Source organism: Carlito syrichta, unplaced genomic scaffold (genome assembly GCF_000164805.1).
Source record: "Carlito syrichta isolate Samal-C Ts95f unplaced genomic scaffold, Tarsius_syrichta-2.0.1 Scaffold301786, whole genome shotgun sequence".
Taxonomy (NCBI): domain Eukaryota; kingdom Metazoa; phylum Chordata; class Mammalia; order Primates; family Tarsiidae; genus Carlito; species Carlito syrichta.
This window is the reverse complement of record NW_007245882.1, coordinates 524180-537034: the sequence shown is the minus strand read 5'-3', so window position 1 is coordinate 537034 and position 12855 is coordinate 524180. Positions and strand designations below refer to the sequence as shown.

The following is a 12855-nucleotide window of genomic DNA, read 5'->3' as shown; positions in this document are numbered from 1 at the left end:
AAAAAAAAAAAAAAAAAAGAGATTCCATTTTCAGTTACTTCTTTAATAAATATATAGTGAATGCCCACTATGTGCCACAAAGCAAGCTACTAAGTACAAACAAATAAGAATTCAGTCACTGCCTTTACAGCAGTTGCCATCTAACTGGAAACTAAGACATTAAAACAGACAATTACAACACATAAGTGCCAACAGGCTGCCACAGCAGGCCCTAATAAATTATATCTGACCTAGACTTAGAAGACTAAGGCAGAGTAAGAATCAGATGACATATTTAGAGTGACATAAGCTGAGGCCTGAAGTTTAGTAGATGGTGTGGGAAAGCAGAGCGTATATGTTCTTGGCAAAGAGTATATATTTTATACACAGAGACATAGTTCAGTGCATGGTTGAAACCCGAATGCCAGAGGTGAGAGTCTAAATAGTTAAAGAAACAAAAATAGAGACCAGTTCAGATTATAGAGGATTTTATAAGTCACACTAAAGAATTTAGGAGTTTGAGATTTATCCTGAAGACAAAAGTCACAAGAATTCTAGCAGGGGTATGTCATAGTCAAACTTGCCTTTTCTAAGCCAACAAGTGAGCTTCAGGGTCAAGAATGAACAGCTGCAATAATCCAGAGAGAGACAAATTCATGGTGACTTGAACTAAGGCAGTGGCAGTGGGAATGAGGAAAGGCAGATGGATTAGAAAAATATTTGTGATCATCTAATTGATCACAAAATGACAGGACTTTGTGACTAATTAGATGTAGGAAGTGAAGGGAGAGACGTGAAGGACAAAACTGAGTAGATGAGGTTATTTACTGAGATAGGGAGTACAAGTGGAAGAAAGTAAACGAGTTTTATTTGGGATATGTTAATCAGTAATGACTGTGGAACTAAAAAAAAAATGTAGAATGCAGGTGGTTGTGAAGGTAACACATCATGGAAATTCTCAGAGTAAAGAGTGAGCCTTTGAGATATAGAGAATGATACAACTATCAAGGAAGGGAAGATCATAGAACTACCATATCATCTCTTAAGGATGTCGACAGTAGACAGAAACAATTTAGGAGTCTGAAGAGATACAACAATACTAAATAAACGGCTTCCCTTATATACTGACAATGACATTTGCATTACAGTACAATAAGGAGGGTTCATAAGGATTTCTTTCCATCAAAAAGTGAAAATGAAAAAGTTGGATTATAATCTCTCATCTAGTCTAGCTCATATTTCTCATCAAAGCAAAGACTTAACATACTCATTTTTCAAAAAGTCATGCTTTAATTAATTCACAAATTTAAATAACTTAAAATTGCAAACTACTATAGTATGTCAACAAATAGTCTGTTTCACAACCCCTGTATACAAAGAACTATACATAACAGGTACTAAAATATTTGTTAAACTAAAGAATGCCAGAAAATTAAAAAAGAAGACAATCTCCTATTATATCCTAGGTAACTATCATGTTATAAAATCTAGTCTAAGAAAAGAAAAATTATCCAGGAAAATCTAGGCACTAAAATTATTCACCTTTCTAAAGCACAAAAATGTCACAGAATATGAGCAAATCTGAAAGGAACTGGATACAGTCAATTTTAAGCTACAAAATAAGTTCTAACAAAAAACAAGTTCCGTTTAAAAAAACCTAATTTAGGAAAAACTAACACCTGATTTCCCAATTGTTTCAGGTTATTTTCAATAGGACAAAATTCTAATTACAGAAAAACCTAAACTGAATGGAAGTATACTACAATAGGATTTGACAACTCTGAAGCAAAAGAGTTATTAGTGAACCCATTTCTCTCAATCTGATCCTTTCTCATTTTCTCTACCTTCTTGCCTTTTCCTCTTCTGTGAATACCTATTGTGTGCCAGGACCTACATTACAGATGCAGGTGAAACATTTCAGGATCTGACCTCAGGATGATTAGTAAGACTACAGGTCTTCAAAATATAAACATTCACTAAAAATAGGTGAGGGGGTAACTGTTAGTGAATGTTTCCTTTGGAAAAACTGAAGTCTATAATTTCCAAGATCAAGGGCTATTTGCTATATCTCACTGTCTAATAGAGTCTGGAAAAATTAGTTGCTTAATAAATATTTGTTGAGTAAATGAATTACAATAACTAATCATCAGGGGCACTGGCATAATGACAAAGACTATTTCATGTTTTTCTCCTTCTCAATGATAAGTAAAATCAACTCATCTGTTAATACAATTCTGTTCACCTGTTAGATCAGAAACAGGATGGCCTTCATAGTCAGTGTCCCAAACTCTCTCCTCAATATTCACTAAAGAATGTCACTCTTCTCCCCTTTTGGTTGATTGCTAAAACATATAATTCTACACTTTTATAGCAACACAGAATAGCTGAACCCCACAAACTATTCGGAGTTCTAATTTTCAAAAGCTTAACTGAGAAAAATAATACATATGTAGGCTCAAATCCACCTACACGTGCTGACAAACACCTACTCTTGAATATAGCCAAATCATCAGATAAGTGAATACTGTACATCTTATTGGTATCCTATACTTACTGAACTGCCCAATGGAATGAAACAAGCCTACTATACTTACTGAACTGCCCAATGGAATGAAACAAGCCTACTAGAGGCATTATAGGGTCCTTTTTTTCTTTTACCAAAAGGATACAGTATGCTATACAATCACATTAATTATATTACATAGTGGAAAGAACCCACAGAAGAATATTTATTCTGGCCTAATACCCAGAAACTAGTATTTTAGGGGATTTTGTTTTTTATTATTTTACTATAGATCTTGCAATTCTTACAGTTGATTAGGTTTCCCTCTTTACTTTGGCTGCTATAATTCTCATAGCCAAACTGCAGCTCACTAACACAGTTTATTTAATAATTGTATTTCCAGTTCCGTTGTCTTTCCTAACTTTATTTCCTTTCCTTCTGCTTCCTTTTGCATTCTAATTTTTTAAATAACTATTTTTTACATTTGTAAGCAGCCTTAATTTCTTCATGAAAAACTGCCAGCATAAACATTCAACTATTTCCAAACCCATACTAACTTTACAATCATAAGACAATCTGAAAGATCTTCCTTAACAATAGTAATAGCAGCTAACATTTATCAAGCACCTACATGATGCCAAACACTATTTGCTTTGCAAATATTAACTCATTTAATCCTCCCTACAGCTCCTTGATGAAAGTATAATATCCCTATTTTGCAAATAAGAAACCTGAGGACAGGAGAGTTAAGAAATTTTCCCAAAGCCACACAGCTATAAAGCAGTGTGGCCAGGATTTGCACCTAGGCAATTAGCTCTATCTTCTTAACCACTGCCCTATTTTGATGATTTTTTTCCATCCATTATCAACTACTATATGACTTCTAAAACAAGGTATTTTTCAATTCCTAAAATGAGAACTCAAAAGAGATATAACTTTGAAAACAAAGTTCACAGCCACACCAAAAACTATATTCTAAATCTTTAATATTCTGCCATATTCAACCAAAGATTTACAGAAAACCTGAGATAATGAATAACACCTACACAGCATCTACTATGTATCAAGCTTTGTTCTAACATACTTACTTATTACTCCTCATAACAATCCCATAAAATAGGCACTGCTATCATACTACGATAAGGGTACTGAAGCACAGAGAGGTTAAGTAATTTAACTGAAGTCAGCTGTAAATGGTAAAGTTTGTTTCTGAAACCAGTTTCGCTCCAGAGTCCAAGGTCTTAAACATTACCTTACACTGCTTCTCCACATGACAACTTCTTCTAACTCCAAGTTCAAAAACAAATAGAGTTATAAGAAAAATTATATCCTAGATCTCAACACTGAGAGATTCTAATACAATAAGGCTGGTAGCCCAGAATCTGTATCACAAGTGATTCTTGTGAGCCTTGATTAACATTCACTCCCCTGGAAATCTAAGTCGTAGCTAAACCTTCCAAGTAGCTGGAACTCCAGATGCACACCACCATGCCCGGTTAGTTTTTCTTTATTGTAGAGATGAGGTATCACCAAGTTGCCCAGGCTGCTCTCGAATCCCTGGACTCAGGCAATCTTCTTGCCTCAGCCTCCCAAAGTGCTGGGATTACAGGCTGGGCCACCGCACCGGCCTTTGATTATTATTTTATGCTAGCAGTAAAAAAGTGAAGGGTTGGCCAAGTGTATGGCTCACATCTGTAATCCCAGCACTTTGAGGCCAAGGTGGGAGGATCGCTTTAGCCCAGGAGTTTGAGAGCAACCAAGGCGACATAGAGGGACTCCCATCTCTACGAGGGAAAAAAAAAAAATCAAAAATTAGCTGGGCGTGATGGCATGCACATGCAGTTCCAGCTACTAGGGAAGCTGAGGCGGAAGAATCGTCTGAGCCCAGGAGGTTGAGGCTGAGGCTGCGAGAAGTCATGACTGTGCCACTGCACTCCAGTCTGAGTGGCAGAATGAGACCCAGAATCAAAAAAAAAAAAAAAAAAAGTGAAGCGTTTATCTGTTTTTGTTTGTTTTAAAAGCAGGAGATAATCAAATTTGTGCATCAGAAAAATAACCCTAGTGATAGTGTGGAGAAGAGACGGGGCAGAAGACTGTAGAAAAGGAGGAAAATTAGTCACGAATTCGAGACTAGATAGAGGCCGACTAAAGTGAACTATATACATTGAGAGTAAAGAAGATGCAAGAAATTTAAGAAATCTCCTTAAGTTAAAACTAGTAGGACTTGGTTATTTATCAGATATTGTTATAGAAATGGATGCCTCTAAAACTGTTTAACATGCAACCAAGCAAATGATGATGCCATAAAATCTTATCTGAACTTACTGAGAGAAGATTAAGTGGGTTTTGTTGGTCATGACAGTATTACTTGGGAAACAAGCAGATTTTGGCAGAGAAAAATAGTTTCAGTGGAGTGATGGGAACAGGTGTGAATTTTCAATGAATGAGAATAAATGAAGTTATGAAGCAGAGTTATGAAATATAAGTCTGATTTTAAGAAGTCAGACTATGAGAGGTAGTGGTTACAAGGAAAGAGTGAAAAAAGTCTTAATCCACAATCCTGCTTCATTGGTTCTTTCAAAAACAATCCAAACCTGAGAGACATGGCATTTCTTGGAAAGTCCTAGATTGGATCAGTCAAGATGGAAAATCAAAACAAATAACCTTCTAATATGTAGTGAGTCAAGCAAAATATCAGCATCTAACCTGAATATAAAAAGACAAAAACTGACAAGACAACCAAGGAGCATGAATAATCCAAAAAAGGATGCCCACCTATCATTTAAAACAGCCAGTATGTACAAATATGTAATGTGTTAATGCTTTTTATATTTCATGTAATCCTAAAAACTCCAATACAAGAAATAATTATTGGCATCTTTCATTCTGCAGATAGAGAATATGAAGGACAAAGTCATAATTGCACAATTTTTCAAGGTCACACTTCGGATTAACACCAAAGCCAAATCCGTATTTGTTACTCAGTCGCCTAGTCTAGTATACGACATACATCAAACCACAAACGCTGTCAAATTCAAAATTGGGTAAAGAAGGTCACAGGGCGAATATGACTGAAACTCAAGAAATAGAGGAAGCTATCTGCCACGAGTAAACAGCCCTTATATTAGATGAGCCATTACCAATCAGTCCCAGCAGTTTATGAAATACCCTGCCTGGGAAATGCTACCAGTGGCGTGTCATAAAGCTAACTATGGATAAGATGTGTCCTCGCAACGTGAGCAGACAAATACTATACAACGAAATCTCCTCCGCACCTAATCCTAGTTTCTAACGAACTACGAGGTATCACCGACCACCTCCGTAAAACATCACGACCGATGACCCCCACGGAAACACCACGGAGACCTCTAGGAAATAAATATTTGAATAGACAAGCGCAGGATGACGTAAATCTCCAGCTCTCTCAGTGGAATCCTGCCCTGCCGTTCACAACCCCAATCAACTCGGCAGTTTCGTAAAACAGACTCAATACACACTTTTCTTCTAAGCGCACAGCTATCTAACACCTATTCAGCTCTGCTCAAAAGAGGCATAGGTGTCCTCCCCAAAATGGAGCAAAAAAATGGGACAAGTCACGTTTAACGCTTCAAAGATAGAAAAGACGCTGGAATCAAAGAGTAGACAAGAAAAAGCGAGTCGGGGAGGGGGGGTTGGGGAGGAACTAGAAAACCACCTGCCCCTTGTGAAGATAATACGAACAGAAGTCTCTCCGCTCTGGAGCAGAGCAGAAGAGCGCCGAGGCCTAGGTAGCCTTGGAGCAAGAGCCGGGTCTTCAACCTCCTGGTTGCACTGGCATTCTTGAGAAAACAGCTGACACCACCCAGTCCTCTCCCCCTACGTGCCACAGGCTGTTCCTGATGCAGAAAGGCCCTCGGGTCCCTCCTTCGGTGGGCCACCAGGGAGCAAAAGCACGCCAGTCCCAGAAGAAAGCAGGAGTATCCACCGGAGCCGTTACTTACCTTCCCGCTCACAACACCCGCCGCCGCCATGTTTTCTGAGCGTGCCTGGTGATGACGTAGCAGCTCCTCACGCGTCTCTCGGACCCACAACAACATCCGGCAAAACTAAAATAATATCCGGGCGGGAAAGGGGTGGGGAGTGGCGGGAAGGGCGCGGAGGAAAGGGGCGGGGGCGGAAGAAGCCGCCTGACGCATGCGTGCTGAGCAGGGCTGAGGCCGTGGGTGGAGTTCGGGCGCAGGACTGCGCATGTACCGACTTTTTTGGGGTTTGGGTGTTTCGTTTTTCGTAAGGAGGGCTTCTAAGTCGAAGGGTATGTTTGTATAGGAGTGTGCCAGGGGGTGATAATCCGAGCCTAGCGTTGGCCACGTCAGTTTGGTGTAACCGAGAGAGCGCTTATTGGGATCCAGCAAACAGGGTTCTGGCTTTGTGGCCGCAGGCAAGTTACCATCGCGCTCTGAACCTCAGTTTCTTCATCGTAAAATCGGGATTGTAGCGTTGCAGTGAGGATGAAAGAAACCCCAGCCCTCTATCCGAGGCGCACACACGGAGACTATTCCCGCCTGTATATGGGGTTTCCTGATTTGTCCAGTCACTGCCACTCACATGTGTCCTCGAGCAAGGAATTGGGATAGGAGCTGTGATCGTACCATGCCCTCTCATTGGTCCAGAGAATGCACTATGGTTTATAACTCCTACATGGTTACTTAACCGCTGGGTGCCTTGAAACAAACTTCTAAATTCATCCAAGCTTCGGGATGTAAAGTAGGAATTACCCATCCTTGAAGTCGTAGGCTTCTCAGAGCACAATGCATGTGATGTAAGATTATGTGTGAAGATACTAAGAATTGGATCTGTTATCAGTGCTGTAAAAGATGCAGAAGAATGATTGGCTATTATCCCCTTGTTCACTCTGGCGCAAGATGTGGTACTTCCCTGGCCTCCGGACAGAATAAAAAGGCCTCCACCAGGAACACCTGTGCGCGTTGAACTAATTCTGTTTTCTTTTTTTTTTTTTTTTTTTTTTGAGTTGGAGTCTCACTGTCGCTCAGACCGGAGTGTAGTGGCCGCTCCCGGCCACCGCACCCTCGACCTGCTGGGCTCCGGCGATCCTTCCGCCTCAGCCTTCCGAGTAGCCGGAACTACAAGCACGCGCTACCATGCCCGGCTCATTTTTTGATTTATTGTAGAGATGAGGTCTCGCCAAGTTGCCCGGGTGGGTCACGAACCCGCGAGCTCAGGCAGTCCACTCACCTCAGCCTCCCAAAGTGCTGGGATCACAGGCTGAGCCACCGAGCCTGGCTTAATTCTGTTTTCATAAAGTTGAGAGAGGTTAGAAGCTTTCGCGTTTGGCTGAGGTCAGTGGCAACCAGCTGGAACAAAAGGAGGGTTGCAGATTCTATGACTATCAGAAACCCAATAGACGAGGGAAATGGCAAGACCTAGGTGGGAATGAATGCGTAGCACCGATAGGGAAGCTGCATGCTTGCCATCAGAGATTCCACACGACCCAGACCCCTATGCCCAAGCCTGACGTTGATCAGGAAGGCAGCTCACCTGCAAGGGATGAATGTGAGGAAACGAGAATATTAGCAGTAACCAGCATTAAACGAAGACTAGAGAGTTTTTTCCAAGTGTACTCGAATAAAACCGCTAAAATTTTCATACAATTTTGGGTGTGAAGAGTCCTAATAATGACCCCAAATAAATGTTCCACCAGCTCAGGGCATGGGGTGTGGTTAGAGAAATTTTTTAATGTGACATTTCTTACACCCCGTGTTTTAGAGAAAAGTTGAAACCCCTAGCACAGTGCCAGGAATAGAATGCCTCAGTAAACGGTAGCTATTGTTTATATAGTAAGCCTGGGCGTTAGAAGCTTCTCATTGAAAAGCCTCGTTGGTCTTCCACATTCATTTACTATTCTCGACTTTTTGAGCTTCATCCTCCAGCTGCCCCTTAAATGCTGGCATTTCCCATGGCCTATTCTTAGACTTCTCTTTCTTTTTCTCCAAACACTATTCCTGGACCATGATCCTCATACTGTGGCATCAAAATCTCCTATGTGCTAATGACTCCCAAATATTCACCACCCAGGTCTCTCTCTCCTAAAATCTAGCCTCTACATCTACAGCTCACTAGAATTTTTACTCGAATGGTCTACTCAAACCTCGAAAAATTCTAAGCCTTTGTCATTTAAAATGTAGTCTGCAGACCAGCAGAACCAACATCAGCTGGAAGTTTGTTAGAAATGCAGAATCTCAGGCCAAACACAGTGACTCATGTTTGTAATCCCAGCACTTTGGGAGGTTGAGGTGAGAGAATTGCTTGAGCCCAGGAGTTAGCAGTTGAGCCCAGGAGTTAGCAGTTTGTGCAACATAGCGAGACCTCATCTCTACAAAAAATAAATTAGCTGGACGTGATGGTACACTCCCAACTGTTTGGGAGGCTAAGGCAGAAGGATCTCCTGAGTCCAGGAGGTTGAGGCTACAGTGAGCCATGGTCGTGCCACTGCATTCCAGCCTGGGTGACAGGAGTGAAACCCCAACTCAAATAAATAAATAAATAAATAAAAGGAAGAAATGCAGAATCTCAGATCCTACCCCAGAACTACTGAACAAATATCCCCAGAGGATTTTTATGCACATTAAACTTTTAAGAACACAATCTTAAGTGAAGCTTTATTTTGCTTTTGTTCCCTGAAAATTGGTACATTTTTTTGATGTAGCCAGAACACAATTTCTCAAGGAAAGCCTTGCTGCCATGTTACCTCATTCAGATGTGTCTTCTGGGGAACTGGTAGGGAACACCCCCACAATGCCTGTAGGCTTCCCTGTTCCCACAGCCATTCCCATGGTTCAGGTCCCTCATTACCTCTGATTTGGACAACTACTATGGCATCTTTATTAATTTTCTCACTCTCTGCTTCATCTTCCCCCAGGCCATCATTCACACTCCTACCAGATTAGTATTTCTGAAGCGTAAATGTGATGTGAACTCCCTGCTTAAAATCACTAAGTAGCTCCCCATCCTTTCCAAAAAAAAAAGTCGAAATTCTCCAGCATAGCACACAAGGAACTTCATTAAACTGTTCCTGCCTATAATTTTAGCCTCATCTCTTAACTTTTCTTGTTCAGACAGTTTTCCAACCATAGCCAAATAATCTGCCGTTCACTGAATGTGCTATGCTGCATCCCGGGATTGCTTCTGGCTATAACACACTAGCTTGACTTGGATCATGGGACTGTCCCTGAACCCATCACTGTGGTCCAAAGTATATAATGTTCTCAATTAAAAAAAAAAAAAAAAAAAAACTCACTAATGGCCTAATCTCCATTTGTCCTTCTTTTCATACAATGTTTATTTAAATTTCACTGTTTACTATTTTCTTTGCTTACTTATTGTTTTCCCTCAGCTTTATTGCATATATGTACAATTGACAAATAAAAATTGTATATATTTCTGAAATGGCAAAAAAAAAAAAAAAAAACCCTCAAAGTATATGATGTTCTAATTGGTCAGGTTTGAATCTCAAAATACAAGGAATAGAAAAGAATCCCAGAGAAAAATCCAGGAAGGTAGTGGTGCTGGGAAAGCCAGAACAAACACCAATTATAAGGCCTCCGTTTCTATGCCTCCATAGTGTAAGACTGTAAAACATTCGATGGTTTACTGAACTGCCTTCCCCACTAGGCCATAAATTATTGGAAGGCAGTGACTATGCTTTTCATTTCTGCAACCACCACATCTGACATATAGTATACACAAAATGTTTATGTAACAAATTAATGTGAACAAATTCCTCCATGAAGGAATGGCAAAGTTATATATTAATGGAGAAAAGAGACTTATTTTCCTTCTTCAGTGATATCCTCTGTCTATATGCAAAGGTTCTAAACAGATCAGAATTTCAGAATGGTTAGTTTCAGGTTTTAGTTTTTTACTATACTAGAGGAAAACATCATAGTATACTTACATACAGCAAGTGGATAGATTTTTTTTTAAGGTAGCATGTATATAAAATGAACTATAAAGTCAGTTCATTCTCTGTAACTTATGTTTTTAGTTGGGTCATTTCAAAGCTCCTAGATCCATACCCATGAACTATATCATGAACCATGAACTCACTAATTATAACTTATCATTGGAAAAGTTATATGATGACTTTTATGATCTTGATAGTAAAGAAACTTTAGACCTAGAAGGACTGTAGAGATAATCTTCCCCGGTTTTTCAAGTGAAGAAATTGAGTCTTGAGATTAATAACTTACTAAAGTCACAAACTGCTTAATAAGACTTCATTCTATATTCACGTCTTAGTCAGTTCTAAGCTAACACTACATCAGCTAAAAGTAATCATTCCTATTTCTGAACTACAAAATTAATTACTGTTCAGTTTTATTCTCTCTCATCTCAGTTTCTATCTTGCCTATTTGTCTTTTGAGCTAATTCCATGCCCTACTCCATCTATGAAGATTCCCCCAACTTTTCCAATAATTGATCTCTACCTTTCCCAAACTACAACTCTGTTTTAATGCTTAATTAATCAAGGTAGTGCCATGCAGAAAGCATGGACTTTACTAACAGTTGAGAGCATATAGGATTCCTCTCTAGAGAAATTGACCAACTGAAGAAATCGGACCTATAGATTCTGGCAGCTGGGGATCTGCATTGAAACAACACAACCAAATCATCCTACAGTGAAGACCAAAGTTCAACAAAACCTGCCTTTATATCCAGAATATCCAATCAGCTTCTGGTACCTATCTCTTAAATATGGACATATGACCATGAATCATTCCACGTTTGAAGAAAATCTTTAATTTGAAAGGCGAGAACGAAAACAAGCCCCCAGAATGGCAAATCAAGGCAGATAAACAATGCAGAGAACAAGACTAGTTCTTCATTACCTCTCGTACTCAGACTCTGGTAACCACTATTGTACTTTCTGTTTCTATTAAATTTGGTTATTCTATGCAACTCACATAAGGAATCATACACTATTTTTTACTTTTGTGTCTGGTTTCACTTTCAAGGTTCATCCATGTTGTGCATCATATAAGAATTGCTTTACTTTTTAAGGCTGAATAATACTCCATTGTAATAGCATATTGTAATAATATTGTAATATTCCATTCTATGCCACATTTTGCTTATCCATTCATCTGTTGATGGACATTTAGGTCACTTCCACGTTTTAGCTATCAGGAGTAATTGCTGATACAACAAATGTATACAAATATCCTGCTTTAAATTCTTTTGGATATATATCCAGAAGTGGAATTACTGGGTCATACTCTATTTAAGATTTTTGAAGAATCACCATACTGCTTTCCAGTGACTGTACCACCATTTTACATTCTCACCAACAGTTCCTAAGGGTTCCAGTATCTTCACCACTTATTATTTTCTGTTTGTTTTGGGGGTTTTTTGGCTGTTTTTTTTTTAATTGGAGTCTCACTCTGTCACCCAGACTGGAGTGCAGTGGCAGACTCTCAGACACCACAGCCTCGACCTGCTGGGCTCCGGCGATCCTTCTGCCTCAGCCTTCCAAGTAGCTGGAACTACATGCGCATTACCACACCCGGCTAATTTTTTGATTTATTGTAGAGATGAGGGCTCACCAAGTTGCCCAGGCTGGTCTCGAACCCGCGGGCTCAGGGAATCCACTCACCTCAGCCTCTCAAAGTGCGGGATTACAGGCTGAGCCACTGAGCCCGGCTTGTTGTTTGTTTGTTTTTTAAATAGTAGCCATTTTAATGGGCGTGAGGTGATATTTCATTGAGATTTGGATTTGCATTTCCTTAAGGGTTAGTGATGTTGATCATATTTTCTTATGCTTTTCGTGATTTGTAAATATTCTTTGAATGTATATTCAAGTCCTCTTCCCATTTTTGAAAAAGTTTGTTGTTAAGTTTTAGGAGTTTTCTATATATCCTGGATAGAAATATAAATATATGATTTGCAAATATGTTCTCCCACTATGTAGATTACCCTTTCCTTTTCACTCTGTTGATAGTGTCTTTTGATGCACAAAAAAATTTAATTTTATGAAGTCTAATTGGAGTGCTTTTGCTTTTGTTGCCTGTCTTTTGTGTCGTAGCTAAGAAATCATTGCAAAATTCAATGTTGTAAAGATTTTGCCCTATGTTTTCTTCTAAGAGCTTTATAATTTTAAGTCCTATGTTTAGATCTTTGCTCCATTTCGAGTGAATTTTTGTACATGGTATAAGGTAAGGGTCTAACTTCATTCTTTGCATGTAAATAACCAATGTTTCCAGCACCATTTGTTGAAAGATGCTGAATGGAAAAAAGAAGTGCAAAGATTACATGCTGTATGATTCCATTCGTAAAGCATTTTCAAAATAGAAAAATTATAAACATAGAGAACAGATTAG

General features: G+C 39.3%; 1 protein-coding gene across 2 annotated transcripts in view; it reads right to left on the bottom strand.

Annotated features, from left to right (window-relative positions):
* The window catches only part of TBC1D15 (TBC1 domain family member 15), a 75244-nt gene extending 68694 nt beyond the window's left edge, over positions 1-6550 (bottom strand). For both annotated transcript variants that reach the window (XM_021710989.1, XM_008055239.2), the window contains exon 1: positions 6463-6550. In XM_021710989.1, the coding sequence (XP_021566664.1) occupies positions 6463-6492 (30 nt within the window). In that variant the 5' untranslated portion in view covers positions 6493-6550. The remainder of the gene's footprint in view (positions 1-6462) is intronic.
* Between the last annotated feature and the right edge of the window lie 6305 nt (positions 6551-12855).